Source organism: Rhinolophus hipposideros (genome assembly GCF_964194185.1).
Source record: "Rhinolophus hipposideros genome assembly, chromosome: 5".
NCBI lineage: Eukaryota > Metazoa > Chordata > Mammalia > Chiroptera > Rhinolophidae > Rhinolophus > Rhinolophus hipposideros.
This window is the reverse complement of record NC_138051.1, coordinates 97,907,972-97,929,747: the sequence shown is the minus strand read 5'-3', so window position 1 is coordinate 97,929,747 and position 21,776 is coordinate 97,907,972. Positions and strand designations below refer to the sequence as shown.

Here is a 21,776-nt window from a genome sequence, read left to right as displayed (position 1 = left end):
CCCTGGGCAGTGTCCCCCCATGCCTCCCGTCGGCCCCGGGGCCAGAGGCAGATGTGCTTCAGGCCCCAGCCCCCTTCCGCCGCGACAGACACAGGTTTCACGACTGACTGTATTTGGACGGCCTTGTTTGTAACCAAGGTGGAATTCACAGTGTGGAGTTACATTCACACTGAAAAACTGTACCTCTGTACAGGAACCTGCGGATCATGTAAACATACATGGCTTTCCAAGTACACTTCCCCCTTCATCCCGGGGAGAAAAAGAAAAAAGCCATCCAACCAGGCAACCCCTTCAAAATAACTTTAATACAAAGGATGTAAATATCTCTAAATCAAAAAAGTGGTTCTTCTGACCTACTGGGTATCACGGGACAGATCACAGAATGAAAGCGATGACAACAGCTTGACTTCAGATGGAATTGGACTATTTAAAACGGAGCATCCAGGAAAAATAGGCACTGATCTCTAGAAGGAAATCCCCTCCTTACTGAAGCTATTCATTGAGCCAATATGGCTGGTTAACACTTTCACTAGTATAGTCACCCAGTGCAGGGCTCAGCCGACATCAGCTGCCACCAAGCACCGTGGGTGGCAATCGGTGCTGCCCAGGCTACACTGAAAGCCACTGGCCCCATTCTCCAGATGTGGAGGACTAACCACCCCGATGTCATCTGGGCCAGCCGGCCCGCTTCCTCCCATACTGCAACTGTCTAGCGTTATACAAGGTACCCTGCTGCTCACCCACTTCAGCTACTCTTCAAGATTAGAAAAACTTGTTACAAAACCAAAGGAAAAAAAGGCGTCAGGTTATCTCATCCAGGCTGCCCGTCCCAGCCCCCCCACTGGAGGCATGCCGGGTGGGGGGATGGGTGGGGGCACAGGCGGCTGTCCTCCAGGGGGCACGGATGGAGGTGGGTAGCTAGCTGGTGGCAGGCCCAGGCCTGGAGGAGGGTGAGGTGGGACGGCGTGGGTAGGGGGCAGGCGTGGGGGTGGGAAGTTGGGGTTGTAGGTGGGGGGAGGTGGAGGGTAGCCAGGAGTGGGGGGCGGGATGGCGGGTGGGGGGAAGGAGGCTGGAGGAGGCGGCACTGGCGGTGGGGGCGGGTTGGGGGGGTAGACGTGGGGGTGGTAGGGCAGGTGAGCTGGTGGCCCATAGGCGGGGGGCAGGGCGCCGTACGAGGGGCCCTCCGTCTTCATCATGGACTGCAGGCTCTGGTAGCCCTCTCCAGACATGTAGGAGCTGGTGGTGGACATCCCGGTTATGTAGCTGGAGGGCGGCGGCGGCGGCGGCCGGTGTGGCAGCGGCGGGGGCTGGTGCACGGGGGCGGGGTGGGCTGGAGGAGGAATCTGGACTTTGGGGAGGTCACTGGCATCCACAGGGCCCGGTGGCTCGGCCTCGCCCAAGGCTGCTGAGAGGGGAGGCTTCCGGTCTGCGGGAGAGAGACGGGTAGGTGTCCAGGGCTGCGGTGCAGGGCGGGTCCGTGGCTCCATAGCGGCCCTCACGGCCACCTGCCACGTTGCTGCTCCCCGAGGGACATACAGAGGAACTGCAGCAGCTATCATGTCTGAGGCCAGAGCAAGGCCAGGGCCCACATCCTGACACCATCAGCTCACTCCCTACCAGTCACACAGGCCTGCACCCCACCTCCAGCCATGCTCACTCCTAAGCACCCCAGTCCCGGCGGCCCATGGAGCCCTCCTCCCCGGCACAGACACGCGAGGGCCCCTCCGGAGACTGGGCGCAGGGCCAGGGCCACACTGCATTTCTCCTGCAGCACTGGCTTTAGCAGACGCCTAAGACTTGGTCAAATGAACGAGGCAGCAAGTAAAAAATAATGGACAAGTCACTGACACTTGCAATGTGGCCATAGAGGTGGCAATTCCGGTTCTATTCTACCAAAGAGAAGTGAGGCCAAGCCGCCCTGTCCTCTCAGAAAGCAGCGTCTGCAGAGGACGAGCGCGAGCATGAGCGCGGGCCTGTGTGGGGTCACGCATCCTGGAGACACTCCTGTCGCCGTCCCTCTTCCCTCAGGGTAGCCCGGCCACAGCTCCCGGCACTCTCCCTTCCTCCAGAGCCTCACCCCACCCTGAGACTCACTCCTCATTCACGGGCAGAGACCTGAAAAATGACACCGGACCCCCTCACCGGGGTAGCCAAACACTGAGACCTGCGTCTTTACCCAAGGCGGCCCAGGGTCAAAAACAAGTGACAGGAGCAAGACTTCCGGTCCCAGAGAACACGAACGAGGAAAAGGGCCGTGACGAGGGTTTCCAGCCCCCGCACTTTCTCTCCCATGCTCCCTGTCACTGTGCAGACACGGAGCCATAACGTGCCAGGCTTGCCCTGGGCAGTGGGAGGCCAGGGCACCGCACACAGCCACAGCCCACCGCTTTCCCACCCACAGGGCACCGCAGTGTCTGCTGTTCCCTCACTGCTGGCGCCAAAGTGAGTGCAAGGCGGATTTTAGGTCGGTGAGGACATCTTTCAGCAGCAACCATGTCCCTGGGGCCTGCCCGGCTACCAGCAGCCTACCACCCAGTTAGAAGGTGACCCGTCTCTGTGGAGACCACGCTGGGCTTCGGGGGCGCCAGGGGCCGTCTTCTGGAAGCGGAGTAGGGCACACAAAGTATGAACTGAAGGCCTGTGCAGAAAACGCAACCACCCAGGATTCCTGCACGTGGCACCCCATGGCCGCATGAGCCCACAGACGTGCTTCCATAGTTAAGAAACCACCTCTGGTAGCACGTAACTGCCGCCGCCTCCAGTCAGCAGTGCATGTGCCCTGTACTCTGTCACTCAACTTGGGACAAAAGTGCTTTCCCAGCACCTGTGCTGCTTCTCTTCACACTGCTGACACCCGACTGTCACAAGCTGCCCTCTGAAACGTCCCTGTGACTTCCTGTCAGCTCCGGCCGAGTGCCTCTTGGGAACTGTGGTTTCTGCCCCTCTCCCCTCCCCAAATCACAGACTCCTGCTTCTCCTTCTGACCCTTCATTCTGCCTGCCCCCCGCCCCCCCCCCCACAAAATAGTTCTGGGTGGCTGCAGCGAGCTCCTGCGCTGTATCACTGCCCCCTCCCTTCCTCCACCTTCACAGGCTCCGCGTGCTCCCCCAGTGGCCCTTCTGACAGCCTGGCTGGCTCCTGGCTTCCAGGCCCACCAGCCCTGTGCTGAGCGCCTGCCCTGCAGCACCCCAGTTCTTCACTGCCTGGGGTTCCCCCGGCCAGCACAGCCTCCCCACCTGCCCCACCGGAGCTGGGGACCCACTTGCCAGGACATGCTCCATAAACACTGAGTGACCAACGGCAGGAGGCTTTTCTGGCGAGCTTCACACTGCACTGGGGATTGTGGGATTTGTCCCCACGTGGGCAACGATACCTGTGCTGTCAGAGCTCGCCAACCGGCGCGACTAAGCACAAGCAGAGAAGCCTGAGCAGCAGCATGTCTGCTGCAGGCGTGCGGTTCCAGGAGCCTAAGGTGGCCTGCGGGCCAACTGAAGGGGTTGCGGCCGCTGAGGTCACAGAATTCTCTGGAACATCTACCACCCTTCAGAAAGCACACACACAACTTCCTGCCTTCTCTGCTCAACACTTCCTCTTCCAAAATGCTGCCACAGGTAAAGAATTCTTTACAACTCTGTCCTCTGCTCTTACTGATGCCGACCCGGGGGGCTCCCCAGTTCACTGTACGCCTGCGGAGAACTTTCCACTCTTAAATTTATTCTCCACGTGGCTTGGTGAGTGAGTGCTTATCCTTGAACACGTACTGAGAAGGCCTGCCAACAGGAAGGAGGTGCGAGAGCGACAGCGCCGGGGCTCTAAGACCTACAGCAGTCCCGCCAGGCTGTGGCTCGGCGCTCACACACCGGCAGGGCACGTTTTCCTAAAACTGATTCAAATTCGTTTTTCCTGGGTAGCTCAGCATTTCTGGATGTGCGAGTCACAGAACATTCAGATAGACTCGAATTTACAACACCCTCAAAGTATCGGGTTTGTGACAAAGGTTTTGAAAGATCCTTAGTCACTACTGTCTTTGAAAATTTCGGCTGCAGAAGTCCCCCTTCCGTAAGCTCTCCCCAGGGCCTCCCAAGTCTGCCTTTCAAAAGGCAGGAACAAAAGCTGGCTTTCCCGGAAGCTTCCCGCAGACACTTACCTGGCGGTGGGTGGGCCGGAGGCAATGGAGGGTGAGTGGTCTCAATTTTGGAGATTTTAGGTGGTGGTGGTTCTACAAAGAAAATGTAAATTCATGTAAACAAACATGTTATAGAGAAAAAAACAATACTGTTCAGGAATCTCTTTGGGGAAAAAGAATGGATATGACCTGGGCTTTAAGGGAACCTGAGGAAGCCCTCAGCTGAATAATCATGTACTAATTCTTTTACAAGAACAAAGCAAATTAAGTCAACACACACCCCCGCACCCCAGAAGAAAGCTAACCATCCAGCTTCTTACAGTCAGCCTCTTTCCCACAGCTACCCCGCTTCCTGGCCAACTGTTAACACAAGCCCTTCCATGGCCTGAGAGCAGTGGAGAGTACCTCGGGGACCCAGCGTGACCTATTGGAGACACACAGAACAAGAAAGCCCAGAGCACTCACAGGAGAAACCGCCTTTTTCTTCTTACTCAGGCATATTTGCAGTTGATTTTCTCTCACAAAGTTACTCCCAGGTGGCAGCACGTCAGAGCGGCACGTTACTGCACCAGGACAGACATGGTGCGAGCCGCCCTGAAAGCACAGCAGCCAGGCCCACAACGGGCGGAGGGCCCAGGCTACATGTGACAGGCATCCACAGTGACAACGCCAAGTCGCCCACACAGGCTTCCCCAGGTCCAGTGTCTTCTGTTCACAAAGGCGGAGAGTGTGCTCACTTGATCTTTTTGTCTGTCTGTCTGTCTGTTTGGCCCTTTCTTCCCGGAACCCACTTTATCCTGGCTGGTACACTGGCCTGATTCTGCTCTGGCGGAGCTGACCACTTGGTTTTGTGGTTTCCTCTGCCTCAAACAGGCTGGATTCAAGGTCTGGGGATGTCTTTCTCTTGATCATCTTCCTCGGAGACCAAATCCCGTCTCTCTACGTGGATGAGCTGTAAACCGACGTCTCTCGCTTCTCTCTTGCCCCCAAGCCCGGGCACCTGGCTTCGAGCCCCACCCCTAGACCCAGTGGCCAGCACCTCACAGCCCTTTTCCCTCCATCTCTAGTGCGTGGGGTCACTCTGACCTCAGGCGTCTCCCTCCAAGCCCCTCCCACAGCCAGCCAAGGAGAAGGGACCTAGATCAGTGCTGTCCAACAGGCCATTTTAAATTCTCTAGGAGCCATGTTACAAAGAGGTCAAATTAATTTTAATATTTAACCTTATATACATGCAATTTGATCATTTCAATGTGGAATCTATGTGGAGTTTGACTAGTAAGAGTGTTTACATTCCTTCTTCTTACTACCTCTCAGGATCTGGTGGGGGTCCTGCACGGAGGGCACACGGCCATCTCAGCGGCCCCCTGGAGCCAGTGGCACACCCTGCACCACACCGTTGAGATCCCACGTCCAGGCTGGGTCTGACCCTCCCTTCCAGCCCGGCCTGCACTCTGACTCTGCCCTCACCAGGTCTCACTCAGATGCCGGCAAGCTCTTCCCCCTTCCCAACCATTGGTGCTTTTACCGCTGCCAGAAAATTCTTTGTGAAATGAACTCGGACTTGGCCCTGCTCCTGCTCACAAACCTCCCGTGGCTCTCACTCCCACGCAAATCCCTCTTCTTCCCACAGATGCTACTGTCTGCTTCCAACCACACTTGAGGCCTCTTGAAAGCGACTCCCTTCCAACCCCTCACATTCCAGGAAGACTCCTCTCTCCCTTTCCTCCCAATTCCTTTACTCATCTGCCTTCCTCCACTAAAGGTTCCACCCCCTCAGCTCCAGGCCTCCACGGTCACCACTGGCTGTTTCCACTTTGCTTATAGACGCTGCATGTCAGCTCAGTGACAGCATCTCCACGTGGGGAGGAGCGCAGCCCACTGTATGTCTCAGTTACTGTTTGCTCAGTGCAATTTACCTGCACTGAACTTATCATTCCCCCCTAAATCCTGGGAAAAACGTAGCTTTACTGTAACTTGAAGATCTCAATAACAGTTCAATAAATAATTCACTGGGTTCCTAGCCTGGAACTAAGCAACAGAGAAACAGAAAGGAGTAAACCCAGTCTGTGCCTTCAGAGTTCAGTACAACAGGGCGCACTTCTAATTTTGTCTCCCATACTCTTTCCGATTTTGCTCACTGTTTGTCTCCAACATAGAAACAAATTAACCAACGTCGGGCTCTACTACATGTATTAGGTTGGTGCGAAAGTAATTGCGGTTTTTGCAATTATTTTTAACCTTTTAAACTGCAATTACTTTTGCACCCACCTAATACACCAGAGTCTGGAAGAGGCCTAGCTCACATTATTAGCAGCAGGTCCAGGCGTGCGGGGGCTCTCCGGGCATCGCTCCTATCCCTTCTCTGTACTACTCTGGTGCTCAGTGTTTGGTTTGGGGATGCCCAGGGCCCTTTACTCTCTTTACTGTGGTGTGTTTAATCTTTAGAAACAAATACTGCTGCAACAGTTCTGCATTCATAATTCCATTGTTATGTATGTTACTGAGTACACTGTTAATTGCCACTAATGTTTTCTGATGCCTTTAATCAGAATGTACTCTGAAAGTGTAGAGTCAGGGGATAAATGAAGACGATGCACTTTTTCTGGCAGGCAGGGTCAAGTTTTTAGTATATGTGCTGCCGAAGCGAGCACCGGGTCAAGTTTTTGATGGGCTCTAAGATTAAATTTTAAGGCCCATCTAAATCTGAAAGGAAACAATGTTGACTAAGAATTTAGTTTTGATAAGCAGACACATAAAAATAAGATATATAAAAAAAGAAAACATTAGAAAAGGAAATTACCTGCTGCTTTGTTTTCTTCTTTGGGAGAAACGACCTGTTAAAAAAACACAAAACACAGGACCGTTAACCGCCAACCAGTTAACCACGACCCTCGGAATAGGGAGGAAAGACTGCTGACCCAGGTGCTGACAAGCACAGCGCCAGACTGCGGCCTCCCAAAATCTCATGCTGATCGGACTGTACAGGGCAAGCCTGGCACCTCCATTTCTGCTTCTTTCCTTGCCCTTTTCCAAATCACACAGAAATACCCACTTTTCTCAGGAGTGAGCTCTAAGCAACACTCAGTTACCGGCCCTCTGACGCTCTGCCCTCAGGTGGAGGAGCGGTGTTGGGGATGCAGGTTGATCCTGCATGGCTTCCTCTGGGGGCTGCGTAACATCAAATGGCTTCCCCCACAGGCCACGTCGCTACTGTGGGGAGAAAGTCTTACAGATACTGTGTCACTTAGAGAACCGAACGCTATAGAGCAGAGGGAGTTGGAGACACCCATTCCAGCAGGGTACAGCGTGGAAACAACCCCCGGGCAGGTTTCAGGCCCTGCTGGAGATGACTCAGGCGGCAGTGGCGGGAGGAGGGGACAGAGCCGTCCTGGCTCCGAGGCACCGCTCCTTGGACCACGTTGGTTTTCAGACTCCCCAGGGACACGCCGTCAGACGGCGAGGTCACCCTACTTTTGGTGTTTGTGGGATCCCTTATAGATGGGCACATGCTCGGGTCGTGTGCTGCCACCCAGAAAGCCGACCACGCCCTGTGCCAATGTGGCCACTCACCGCGGCTCGCTTCACCTGGCGGGGAGGACTAGGCTGCGGGGACGGCTTCTTGGGTGGCGGGGCCGGCTGCGGCGGTGGCGGGGCTGGCGGCTGGGCGTCCTTCTGCTGGGGCTGGGGCGGCTCGGGGCCTTGAGGCAGCTGTGACTGTGGCACTTGCGGCACCGGTGGGGGGGGGTGGAGCGGCGGGGGCTGCTGCAGCTGATGGGGCGTGTGATGCGGCATCTGCTGCTTTCCTTGCGAGTACAGATCCAGGATTTGGTGGCAGATGTCTAAGGGACAGGCAACCATTACATTCACCACAAATTATTGACATTTTAAGGAAAGCTGTACCTCGGGGAAAAACCCAGCCCGCTTCCCTCTGAGCAATGATTCCCCTCCGAGGACCGGTGTATGGGAATCCCACGTGTCACCACGCCGTGTCTGCCACGCACAGTGCGGTGGGCACACGGCACCAGAACGAAGCGCTCAGACAGCGTGAACATTGTATTGGAGAACTGAAGTAAAGACGCCTCTGAGAACACTTTACACAGGCTTCTCTGGGGGGGTCCATTTTCAGGACTCAGGGTTCACAGGCAGCACCAGCTGAACATGGAGCGCCCGCCAGGAGCGCCCGGCAGCCCAATACCTTCCAGGACGTCCACAGGGACGTCCTGCACAAACTGCTCCCACCACCTCCGGTACATGGGTTTCGAGGTCCATTCTTGTATTTCAAATTTGCACAAACGTCCTGCGAGATACATCACAGCCACTGCTATGATCTCTGGCTCCCACTGCAGTGACAAGGTCGTGCACAGACTAGTTCAATGAGAAAAAGAGAGGATTGAACTTGGATGAGCAGACATTTACGATTAACTAACCCAATGGGAATTAGGTGCCACATCTAAATGTCGATTTGCTTACTCAAAATACGATCGAATAAAGTATTATAAATAAAAGAAGCATGGCTCTAGTCTCCTAAAGGTATCAAAATAAGTTACTTTAACCACAGTTACTAACTTGCCCGTCTAAAGAATCAGAAGAATTTCAGTGAATTCAAAAATTGCCAGGTCATAAAATACAAGTGAAAATGGTTTATGTTCTTCAAACTGTTGAATCCCAGCCACTGAAGTGTTCCTTCAAAAGATGGCAACTCCACTCACAGGCTCTGTTTCCTGTGTGGTACCTCGTTAGCTCCCTGGGCTCCAGAACACCCAGGCTCTACAAGGAACACCACTACAAGGGAGTATTTCTGCAGAACCAAATGGGTTCTAAGTATTTAGGCATCAAAACGGTCCAGTGTGTTGTTTCGGACTTAGATTTCAAACTGGTGATGAGATTTCGGCATCTCACACCACTGTGACGTGGCAGGGCATTCCCTCTGCTGGGAGCAGACGACCTGGCCTGCAGCTCCAGCCTTGCCATTAACTGGTTCTTCAAGCTGGGGCAAGTCAGTTTCCTCAATACAAAATAAAGAGTCTGGATAAAATGACATATGAAGTCCCTGCCAATTTAAAAACACTAAATATATCATCATTTGAACACACGTACCTGTCATTTACAAATGTCCATGCCATTTGAACCAACTTTTGAATTTTGTTTTTATCACCTAGAAATGGGGAGAAAAAGGAAAATTAGAAGTAACAGAAGAAAAGCAGCGCAAGAATCCACAAGTCCTTATTCAAAGCCCAGTGTGCCCTCAGCATCATCCCCACACACAGCAAGGACTCTGAGCAGGCCCAAGCCCCACCTCCGTGCTTTCCACACGCCCTTCCTACGCTGAACCTCCATTTATGGGAAACCTGACTCCAAGGCTGATTTTATTAGGCTATTTAAAACATTTGGACTCATTTTCCTGCCTCGTTATCACCTGGCAACTGGATGACAGAATCCGTTTATACAGAAAAGGGAACAGTAGCAACAGCCCCGGTCCTCAGCCGTCTGGGCAGCTACGGCCTGGGTCCCTCACACACTGAGCTTCCTGCTTTCCTCTTCTAAGAGGCACCATCTCAGCATCATCCCACCATTGTAACAACTTGATTTCAGAATGAAGAAGTTCTTTGAATAACTTTCTTCTCACCCTTGAGTTGTTTTGCATATTTGAGTAGGAATTGGTACGGATGTTCCACCTGCAAATCAAACTTTATAGTCTGCAGTAAGATTCTCTCCAGAACCATCACTTCTTCCTAAAGGTAGAACAAATGTCAGCACAGGGATTTACCACAGATCAGAAACATTAAGACATGAGCTTCCCTATGTGTTCGCTTCAAGTTCTGTTTTAACAATCATTTTTCATTCCTCTCTCCTCACTCCCACTCAGGCGTTAACACGCTCAGAGACAATGATAAATTCTGAAAAGCACTGGAAGTTAGAAGACGAAACAACCAGAACTAAGTTTTTAAAAACACTGGAAATAAACATTCTTAGAAATGTTATTGCATTCAATCCACGAGTCCCCTTTTACAAAACAGACCCTTACTTTATAGATAATCTAACTGAATTGTAGTTTCTTTCCAGACGTCCATCAGAAAGCTGCACTCCTTCAGGAACTTACGCTGAACACTTTGATGATGGTGGTGGTTTCGTGCAAACCCAGACTGTGCGTTAGTTGTACCAGCTGAAAACACTTATGAGTGTGTGCGTGTAAACGAGGTCACGTCACTGTCATGGTGAAACCTTTCATTTATCTAAAATAAGCTGTCCCACTGTTATTTACTGAATACATCATTTTCTTTTTATGAAACCACATCCTAAACTATCTGTGCGCACACGATCTTTTCTGTCCATTGATTTGCTGTCTGCTTCTGTATCAGGATCAAAGGGATTCAACATTTGGAAGGATCTACTCCTTTTTCAAAAAGTTTCTTGTTTTTGTGCATTTCCCTCCGAATTTTAATATCATTTTACTTAGTATCGATCTAGAAAAAAAAAAGAAAGCTACTGGTGTTCTGATTGGGAACTCACTGAATCTACAGAACAATTCAGGGAAAAGGACATATTTAATCACATTGAATCTTTCCAAAAATTTGTAAAATACAATCAAGACACCCTGTGCAGGAAGACCAATTAGAGAATCGCTTATTTGCATCAGAGAAGAAAGGGCTTGGTAGAGGATTGAAAGTCTCATCATTATCAGCTGCATAAATCCATTAACTCTGGGGAGAGAAGACAGGGAGGCAACTGGCTGCCACTTTGAAGTACGGTGCTACTTCACAGAATAGAGATGAGTCCCTCATGATTTTATTATGCAAATGGCATGGCAGAACTAAAGTTCTTCCACCCTGGTTTCCCAACCATTCTATTCTCTCAGGAAAGCTTTTTAAAATCTTAGTAACTTTCACACAATATGAAAAAAATCCTGCCGACAGTTTTCTCCCCCCCTCCATTTTTGTCACCACCTGTTTCTCAGAAGCTTCAACACATTTTCTAAATTTAGAAACACTCTTTTACTAAGTGTGCCAATCCAGTCCAGGCTGTAGCTCAGAGTATTATAAAATAGCCAAGGCCTGGCCTCTCTTTGTGTTTCAAATACTCCATTAATGGGGTAATTAGAGGTCTGTGTCTAACCTCACCCCTCAGGGCACTTCCCCTCAGCCCCAGACAGCCCCAGATGACCCGTGGCGGGGACTTGTCTGGGTTCCCAGCTTGAATGCTCTCACTGCACCTTTAAACTACAGCTCATAATCAGATACTTACATGAAGACTTGATTAAGATCTATCCCATCGCTCAACTATAACATCCATGAGCATAAACGCCACGTCGGTTTTGTTAACACAAGCACCTCCATCTTAATGTGACCATGAGGAACCGAGATTCAAAGGTAGGAAGTTATGATTCTTACCTTCGGGTCATCTCCAAACTGGCCAAACTGTACATCATTTAATAAACTACGAGCTGTTTTGATGATATCTTTACATTTTTTCGGTGTTTCTTCTACTTTCCCAGCCAGAAAGAGACAACAAGCTCCTGTGACCTAAAATGTAGACCAAAGTCCCTGAGACACCAGTGTCAGACCTCACACAGGAACAGAAGCAAGGACTCCGACCTTCTCAGCACACTGGTCCCCCCCTCTCTTCTGCCTTCCTCTTTCTCACTCACAAATACTCTGAAACTACAAGTTTGAAGGAAATTTCACACACATACCACCCCCCGCGCCAATTGGGCTTCATAAATTATTTAAAATTTAATTTTCTGAAGACATGTCATGTAAACAAAGTAGATGCCAACAAGGAAGAAAGGCATAGAAACAAACTTTCTTTTCACAGTTAGCTTTGCCACAGACACAGGGCAGAGCTAAACGCACGCCTTGTGGACCCATCTCCCCACCAGAGCCCAGGCTTGCTTTCCTTCCCCTCACTGCCTGGCTCCCCCGTAGTCCAGTTCCCACATCACCGAGGCCTTCTCAGGCTCTGTCGTCAGCGTCCTCTGCCCACGCCAATGTCTCCTGCATGTCCCTGCCTCCAGAATCCTGGTCACATTAGATGGCAGACACGGTGCCAGAGGTATAACGCTGATTCTGACACGGTCTCCTTCACCCAGAACTTGCAAAAGGAAAAATGCCAGTAGACTAACTTCCTGTTATGTCTAATTGTATCACCTTCTTTAGGAACTCGTCAGTCACCTCAGTTTACCCATTGAAGTCACACGCCCGAGCCTGGCATTCAAGGCTCCCCTCGTCTGATCCAGTCTCACCTTCCGCCCAGGGTCCCACCATCCCCTTCCTGCCCAGCCAACCTCCTGGCTCGGCTGTCGCTGCACACGTGCTTCCTCCACGTCTGTCACGCTACATTCGGTTGGACTGCTGCTCGGCCCCATCTAGCCGGCTACGCCCCACGCAGTCGAGGCTTCACTTACCGCTAGCACCTCCTCCCTGCGGACTGCCCGCGCCCCTCACAAGGTAACTAATCTTCCCCTGGAATGCTACAACCTTCCGTGTCTACCTCTGATGGCCCCCTCTCTCCCATGGGTTGTGGGTATGTCATGTCATCTACTCTGGACTGAAAGCTGTTTATCTTGGGGAAGGTGATAAGGAAGGAAACTTTCACACGAAGCGCAACAGGACTGTGGTCCAGATTTCCCTAAATAAGATTTGAATACAGTGAACTGAAAAGTTCAAACTTCATTTTGTTTATATATAGTATGTACTATGTAAAAATAAACATTTTCTGGAACTATGATAAAAAGACTACGATCAGTCCACTACACTGTGGAAATAATAATGCAATAGAGAATTACAATAAAACTCGAATACTTACATATCTTGGGAATTGCTTGAAGGAATGAAACATATAGAAGCGATGGAAATAAATTATTCCAGTTGCCAGGGTATCATAGTGGCTGTTGGTCTGGTTAAGGACTTCAGCCAAGAATTTTTACAGGTTATATTCTTAGCTACATGTGCCAAAACAATGAAGACAAACAAGCAACAGCAACAAACTCAGTGGTGAAGTCAACACTCAGTGACAGAGCAGGCAGACGGCATCTCAGGGGCTTGGAACTCGGGTACAAGACTTAGCACGGTGCAGGTTCCATACCAACGAGGCAGGCAGGGCTTCCGCCCCCGTGAGGAACGTCAACTGTGGCCACTTGTTCAATGGCTAAGTCTACAGAGTTAAATGATAACCATGGAGTAGAAACCCCCTGAAGAGCCAAGCAAATCATAACATTTAAATAGCAAAGATATTCAAGAGTTGTTTCAGGACAGAGACATCACTACACATTTTGTCAAGAGCACCTCATCTCACTCTCGGTGGTGGCGCAGCTATCTCTACAGATTCCAAAGCGAGAAGGATACAGCCCCAAACGCGTGCCCACGTCAAAGATGAACCGAGCCCCCTCTCGGCGGTACCGGGCCTCCGTGGCTGGATCGAGTCCTTCCAATTGCGAGGGTGTATGGGCCAAGTCTTTCTTATCCCAGTACCAACATGGTTTTGTGTGGTCCAGGTTTGCTGAGGTTACTGAAGGGCTTGAGTTTTCTTTATTCTCCTTCATTTATTGAAGTAGACTTGTTCTTTCCAAAAGATCCTCTGAAAATGTTAAGAATCCTAAGAAAAGAGGAAGAAGCAAAGTTGAAAAGGGACACCCCAGAGGAAGCAATCCCAGTCATTATAAATTATATCCGTAATTACAGATTGTACCTGAATTTGGATCAAAATTTCCCACAGAAATAATACTTCTGATTGGCAGTTACAAGCCCAGGTTTACCTTTAAAGCCAAGTTTACACATCTGAACGCACTGTTCTACACCGTTTTAGATAAGGGACTCGAACATCTAGGGATTTTGGAATTCTTTTGTAAGAAAAATGTGTCCTTCACCTCCATTTATTTATTTACTCAATCAATCCTTTATTTCCATTAGTGTGGACTCATCAGTATTTATTTATTCTCTGAGTCATAGTCCAACACTATCACCCAAGCTGTTCCCGCTACGGCCATTGCTAGGAGCTCTTGTAAGCCGGCTTCCGAGTCTTTTTGTAACTGACTTTGGAATCATGTAGATACTTAACATATTCATGAACTCAACTAAAAAACAAAAGAAAAGCAAATCCTAAAACTCAAAGTAAACCCCGTGTCCATCAGAGAACCTGATCACACAGGCAACCTTTACAAGTAGTTTCTGCTCTTGTTTCATCCTGAGTGAGAGGCAGTCTACAACAAAAAGAACTGCACAGAAATCTTGAACTTCTTCAGCAACGCATTATTAATAGCAGCATGAATACTGCAATTGTCAAATCACTTTCCTGTAATTGCAGGACAAAGCAAATATATAAATGTCAATGTTGTCAGGAATCAAGGCTTTCAGTGCAAAGTAAACAAATACATATACATAAAAAAATTAAGAAAAAACCTGTAGTGTTAAATTTTAATTGAAACTATCAAAACAAATGATGGTTTACATCCTTATATCTCCACCCTTCCCGGCTCTGTCCATCTCGAGTACCTAGAAGAAACAACACCCCTGTAATCAGGAACAACCTAGTACCCACATGGTACTTTCCAACACTATTACCCTCTCCAACGACTCAGGTCTCCCTTCCAGTCTGGGGCAGGGGCCTGCCTGGGACGTGCTCAGGCTAACGGAAGCTTTGCAGGAGACAGCAGCCAACAGGGTGGACTCCCACTGGACAAATTCAGGGAATTTGAATATTAAAAAGAAAAATGACTATGATTGTTATGAAAGAGTGAATAAACCATCCACGAGTCCATACTAATATTAAAAAACAACAACAACCCACTTTGCTAGCACTAGTAGTAATTATTGTGAAAAATGTACCATTTCTTTACCAAAAATGGTCCAACGTGGCATCACTAACAGGCTGAAAACCTGCCATTATGTGCCTCCCAATGTGATGCAATGTGAAATAAATGTCACCACCTATGTAGCATTCCTGCCCCCCAAAAGCGTAACCTATGTCCAGCCGAGCCTTTAGACCTAACTTCTAGTGTAAGTACCGGGAGTAGCAGAACAAGGTAAATAGTACAACAAAGAAACCATATGTCACGTTCATAAAGTGCGACTCTACAAGACAACTGACCTACCTTCTTCAAAAAAGTCAATGTCATGAAAACAAGCAAAAAAAGATGGGAGGAACTGTTCTACATTTAAAACAATTAAAGAGGTATGATTAAATTCAACGTGTGAACCTCCATTGGATCCTGGTTTTTTAAAAAAGCTATAAAGGAAATTTCGAACAATTAAGGGAAATTTTACTATGAACTGTATATTAGAGGCTACTAAGGGTATTACTACTAATTTTCTTAGGGGTAATAATGATATTGTGATTACAAAGGAGAACGTCTTTATTCTTCTGTTGAAGTATTAATTTCTGAAGGATTGTGGAATGATATAGTATCACTCTTTCCAACTGGTTTCTTTTGCTCAAATATTACGTTTTTAGGGTTAATCCTTGTTGCATAAGGCGGTATTCCTTCATTCTCATTGCTGTGTAGCAGTGGTTATCAACCAGGGGCGAATGTGCTTCCCAGGGAACACCTGGCAACGTCGGGTAGAGGCCAGGAATGTTGCTGAACATTCCACAGTGCACAGAAACCCCACACCAAGAGGTAAGCTGACCCAAATGGCAATAGTACTGAAGTCGAGAAACTCTGGGGTACAGTCAGTATTCTATTCTATGAACATATAACAATTTTCTATCCATTCTACTGTGGACGGACATTTGAAATGTTTCTGGTTCTTGATTATAGATAACAGTAATAGGCATTCATATATGTTTTTGTAGAGCAGAAAGCGACTGGCCACCTGGCTGACGGCACCAATATCTCAGCAGAGCTGTAATTTACATGGTCCACTAGCTGGGAACCTCTACTTTAAGATATAGGAACCTAACAGCTCTCCATGTACAGTACTTACTCACTGAAATATTTACTGAGCATTCACTATGAGCCAGACCTTGGTAACACAGCAGGGAACAAGAAAGGGAAGGTCTTTGACCCACCAAAAACATCCATTTGCAGAGACAAAGAGAAACACATATGTTAATATTTGTCAGAAAACGGTAGGTGCCATGAAAAATAATAAAGCATGGAAAGGGGAGAGAGAGTGATGAGAGACTGTTTAGAGACGTGCAGAAGGAAAGCCGTTAGGAGTCTACAGTAGCTCTTCTCGTAATGCCTAATGACACGCTGTCCCCACACACTGGGAGCGAGAGAAAGCAGCATTATTAACTGGCTGAGAGGCAACAACAGCAAGAGATGATTTCAAGTTTGCCTGACTGACAGAGAAGGATGATACCAAAAAGAAAAATGGGTAACGAAAAAGTTGGTTTTGATGAGGGGAGAAAAGGAAGAATGTGTTTCTAAAAGTACCAGATTTGAAGAACTTTTAAGACACTTGTGTGGAAATATCCATCAGGCAGATAAACAGCCCTGCTGAAATCTGGAAAGAACATATCTATTACACTTGGGATTCACCTACGTAGAATTGACAACTAAAGTCATGGTGACAGATGGAGAGTAAAAACAGGAAGAGGTCCGGGGACAGGACTCTGAAGAACTGCAGAAGCAGGCAGAGTCACCAACGGAGAGCAAAGGAAGGCATGGTCGGTCAGAGGTGGGGAAATGCGCACCCTTAATGCACGAGAAACCAAGAGACAGCAACTTCAAGCCAGAAGTGGTGGTCAACAGTGACAAACCTAAAGAAAAATTAAAGGACAAGGAACTGGGGAAAGGTTACTAGTATTAGTGATTGGTTATGTGAGACAATGAAAATTGATTGTGATGATTGCACAGCTCTGAATATAATAAAAACCACTGACTTGTACACTTTAAATGGGAGGCTTGTACAGTGTGTGAATTTTAGCTCAACAAAGCAGATACACACACGTATGTAAGGAGAGGAATCTTTTCAGACGTGCAGTGGGGCAGAAGGAAGACCACAAGGGGTGTAAGGAAGGAACAGGCCATGAATAGGTTAGTCTATTTTTTTCAGTGGAAAGGAGAATGAAGGATATCTAGGCAAAAGGGTAAGAGCCAGTAGAGGGGCCACTGAGGCGTTAGCTGGTCAAGGGGTAATAAAAAACATAGCAAAAATGTTAACCTGAGAAAGGAAGCTCTCTCTATGACAGAAGGGAAGGAAAAGTTTGAGGAAGATTTCTGAAAAATCTTCTAAGGGGGAGGAAGTAAATCATTAATTTTATCTCCACTTTCTTTGGGCAGTTGCGTGCCAAGACATCTGCTGAGAGGAAAGGGGCCGAGTGGAGAAAAGGGTAGGAATAACCCAGCAGGGATGAGACAGGGATGGACAAGAATCTCAGTCCACAAGTGGACAAAACACAAATATATTCAAGCCTGCTTTACTCTGCTGTCATTGATGAAACCCCACGCCAATAATCTAGTGTAGATGCCCTTAGAATCGAGGGCAAAATGAACAATACGTGAAACACAGTGGAAATAAATGTACATAAATAGAATAGAAAAAGTCCTCTAAATCATTCTACTGAAAAAGTTCTTGCCTCAGTTCTATAACCGTCCCCTATTATTCTTTATTTTTTCACAAGGCCCTAAAAAGTCATACATTTTCTCATTAGCAGTTCACAATTATTGTGAATATGACTGAGACTTATGAGCCCCACAAAGTACAAATCTCTATAAACAAAGAGCTGACTGTCAAGACAGGTTAGCAACATCTTTCAGGAATGTGCTTCAGATTATGTCATTTTACATGACGCGAGATTAAATGCATTTGCAACATTCAGAATTATGGATGCTTACAAGTTGGAAATGATAAAGGTCACCACTCAGTTTTTTTCACACAGCACATAAATTCCCTCTGAATATTAAGTACATCGGGTCACTCACTAAACTTCATTAATGGGACCTTGATAGTTTACAAAGCAGGCCTATGGCACTGCTGAGTATCAGTAACTGGTGTTCACATTAATTCTTGCATTAATTTTATATTGACTTCTATCTGTTCTATTCATCTATTATCTCTTATGTTCATCCCCTAGATCTGGTACATAGATGGCCCAGAATAATGAATGAATGAATGAATGAATTCTACCTTTCAACAACTCTCTGTTGCTCCTTGAAAATACCTTTCCCTTGTCTACTAATTGGCTTTCAAATATATAAAGACAATTTTTACATTCCCTTCTCTTCTCCAGGGCAAACAAACATCCCATTTCTACAACATGGTTTTTTAGTGTTTCAAGATCCCCCCCTAAATACTAGCAACCCAAATGGAAAACAATACTCTATGTCATCTGCATAGTATGTAGGGGAAGGGAGGTGACTAGCTCTCAGCAGCACGTCCACTGATTGCCCACTGGTCGCAGCATGTCTGCAGGCTATGTTTTCTTATCCTCACAATTTATCACTGAGAAAACGGAGCTATGGAGACAAGAAACAACTTGCCTAATCACACGGTTAGGACATGACAGAGCCACAATTTGTCATTAGACTAAGATACTGCCTTCCCTCAATCTGGACCCTACTTTGTTTCTATAAACGGAACATTACATCCTAGAATCATTTTTGTCAAGGTAGGTCTTCCTCATGTCAAACAAGGACAATAGCGTTTTTGTAAATCTAATCATTCTTGGTAAATTTGTATCTTGTTATTTGGGCCTACTATTTCAGTCTTTAAGAACTCATTGAATCCTGAGTGTCATCTAACATACTGGCTATCACTACAGGTTTTGCATGTATTTAATTTGAGAAGCCTGCCTCTTACATATTTAAAGTTGGTAATAAAAAAAAAAAATGCTAAGCAGAGTAAGAGCAAGACTAGAGCCCTGGAGCCTATCTCTAAAGACCTCTCTTCATTCAGGCTGACATCAAGTCATTAATCAACATTTTGGGTTTGGCAATCTGAATGGATATAAACCCATCTAATTAGACCTTATCCAGTGTACATGTATCTGTGTCTGCTAGGACAGGAAGAGAGATTATGTTCAATGCCCTAAGGAAACCGAAGTGAACTCAGCGCCCACACACTATCAATCTAGTACATTTATAACAAAAGGAAACATGGTTTGTGTCACCCAGCTTTTTTTGAACTGAAGCTCTGCTGGTTTGAGGGAATCAGCTCTCCTTTCCCAAATACGCACAAACGCTCTTTTTGCTCCCCCAACAAGATTCTACAATGGATTAATAACAGGTTCTAGCATCCAGGAGCCATCTAATTGCTCTGCAAAAACTGAAACATTGACCAGACTCCAGTCTTCTATCATTCACTGTGCTTTTAGGATTCCTCTAAAGCTATGAACAATGATTTTACAATCTTATCTGCAAGTTCTCTGGCATATAATTTATCTGAGCCTAAATATATAAATGAGAGTTAATCCAATTAAATGTTCTTAACAATCTCCACAATTACCTTGAACTTAATTCTTCTTGATTTGTTTGTCCTTACCCAGTTTTGGAGAAAACAAACAGAAAACATTTTTCTACCTTCTAGATACTCAGCGAACTCGTTGCTTTCCAACATAACCTGCAGAAATGAACTACAGTCCCACGCTACTGAAGGATGGGAATATGCTTTGAGAATTGTGTCGTTAGATGATTTCGTTGTGGGAACATCACAGAGTGCACTTGTACAGTCCGAGCCTACTGCACACCTAGGCTACATGGTACAGACCATGTACCTGTGCTACACGCCTGTACAGCATGCTACTGTACAAAACGCGATGAAATCGAGCACAAGAGAAAAGATGCAATCAAGATATGGGATGCAATGGAGAACACGATGGAACCAAGAGATGCAGTAAACACGGGACATATGAGACGACTACTGGCATAACAGGCATACTGTTTTACAGCAAACTTTTTTAGTAGCGTACACTCTAAAGTAGCAATAAAAAGTACAGTTTAGTAAGCACATAAACCAGTAACAGTCACTTATTATCAAGTATCATGTACTATACGGTACATAACTGTACTTGCTATACTTTCATACAACGGGCAGCACAGGCTTACACCAGCATCACAAGGCCATAACGCCTTGTGCTACCACATTACGACAGCTACGATGTCACTAGTGATAGGAATTTTTCAGTTCCACTATAATCTTATGGGACCACTGGTACACTTGGTCCATCCTTGACCGAAACGCCGTTATGTGGGTCAAACGGTAGCATGACTGCCGCTCCTGTTGCAGGCCAAAAATATGATCAATTTTTTTTCTTTATGACGTTCCATTTTCACAAATGGCATTTTAAGTTTAAGGATCTCCTTAGCAAGTACAGAATGTTTCTTTATTCCTTGTTGGTGCGAACTATGTTTTCAAAATGAAACAAGTATTAAACAGGCTTTATGCGTGAATCAAGCCATGTTTGAAAAAAGTGAATATAGTCAAAATGAGACAAAAGGAAACCCTAAAATTAGACACCTATGATGGTCCCGTTGGAAAAAACCCACACAATCGTGGAAAATTATTACATTTGCAGGCAAGATTGTTTAACAAGCAAGCATCCTAAGAACACAACCGACCAGAACGCCTACCAGTACCACGGCCAGACTCACCCCTTCCTCATTCCGCGCTGGGCGCTGGGGACACAAAAGGCACCTCCCGGAGCTTTCGCTCTGGCCATGCCACGCACACCAAGCTTTGATGGGTGCCTGCAACCGCAGGGCACGGCGCCACGCGTCTCTAAGGAGCCTCCGACGCCACCTTAGAAACAGAAAAGGCTGCCCTCGAGTCGCCGGCTCCCCGACGTGGATTCTAACGTCCGACGATTCGGCGCCAGCTCCAGGTAGCCGGCAATGCAACCCGAGGCGGCGTCCCCGACCACGCTCTGTGCCGGCAAGAGCTGAAGCTTTCCCACAACTTCCACGCTCCCGCCGCAACTCTGCGCAGAACAGCTCCTTCCGCGGCAACGCGCGCCGACCCAGCAGAGGCCGGGGGGGCGGACCGAGCCGCGGAAGTGCCGTCCCCGCACTGCCGGTCCCACCGCGTCCACGGCTCCTCGCACGCCACCCCGGGGCACGCCAGGTGCGGAACAATGATGCCCCGAGTCTCGGGTCGAAGCCCGGCGGGGGCCGAGACGCTGCACAGCAGCCGGGCAGACGCGGGCAGCGGCGGTTGTGCGGGACACCGCGCGCGCGGACGGCCCCCGCCCCGGCCCACCCCGCGCTACAAAGTCCCCGAGCTCTCGCCGCCCCTCCGAGAGCCGCTACCTGTTCCTAGCGCACGCGCCGGACTCCCTCCTCCGCTCTGGCGCCTCAAACCCTCTCCCGAAGCCCGTCCCGCAGTCCCGCCATCGCCCGCTAACTTCGATCTACACCGGGGGTAGCAGAGGGCGGCGGAATCCAGGAAGAGAGACTCCGCCAGCGGATGGAGGCAGTTGGCCAAGCCCTACTCGGACCTCCAGGTACGCGGCGGGGGGGGTGGGCGGCGCTACCAGCGGTCGGTGGGTCACTCACCCTCGCTTCAGGCAAGCCCCTTAGCTACGTCTCTCCTTGCTGACGGCGGCCATCTTGGACGTGGGATGTCGGGGAACTACGTCATCGCGCTGCGTCGGCGACGGAAACACGCGACGGGAGTCGCCTGTGAACCAATCAGAAGAAAGTAGAGCTCTCAAAGGAGGAAAGAACAGCCAGTCTCCTTTCAGCCCTTCCCCTCAGGAGGAGGAGCCTGACAGA

The 21,776-nt window shown here is 48.3% G+C and overlaps 1 protein-coding gene across 2 annotated transcripts; it reads right to left on the bottom strand.

Moving 5' to 3' along the window:
* Positions 1–285: 285 nt before the first annotated feature.
* Positions 286–21,682, bottom strand: CCNK (cyclin K). Of its 2 annotated transcripts, XM_081047686.1 has the most exons (12): positions 21,558–21,682; positions 20,658–20,805; positions 13,468–13,717; positions 12,929–13,010; positions 11,515–11,646; positions 9,753–9,858; positions 9,224–9,281; positions 8,322–8,491; positions 7,697–7,965; positions 6,927–6,960; positions 4,148–4,219; positions 286–1,426 (listed from the first exon to the last, which is right to left on the bottom strand). In XM_081047686.1, the coding sequence occupies exons 3-12, from the start codon at positions 13,662–13,664 to the stop codon at positions 807–809; spliced, it is 1,740 nt and encodes a 579-aa protein (XP_080903812.1). In that variant the 5' UTR covers positions 13,665–13,717; positions 20,658–20,805; positions 21,558–21,682; the 3' UTR covers positions 286–806. The 2 variants fall into 2 exon arrangements, with proteins under 2 accessions (XP_080903812.1, XP_080903811.1); XM_081047685.1 differs by lacking the exon at positions 20,658–20,805 and having other exon boundaries at positions 21,558–21,628.
* Between the last annotated feature and the right edge of the window lie 94 nt (positions 21,683–21,776).

Excerpts from the sequence above, each read along its gene's own strand:
- CCNK (XM_081047686.1), bottom strand. The coding sequence starts at position 13,664 with ATGAAGGAGAATAAAGAAAACTCAAGCCCTTCAGTAACCTCAGCAAAC. Across the intron at positions 13,011-13,467 it reads GTGGGCACGCGTTTGGGGCT|CCACTATGATACCCTGGCAA; the intron begins GTATCCTTCTCG and ends CCAGACCAACAG. Across the intron at positions 4,220-6,926 it reads AGAAGAAAACAAAGCAGCAG|AACCACCACCACCTAAAATC; the intron begins GTAATTTCCTTT and ends TTTTCTTTGTAG.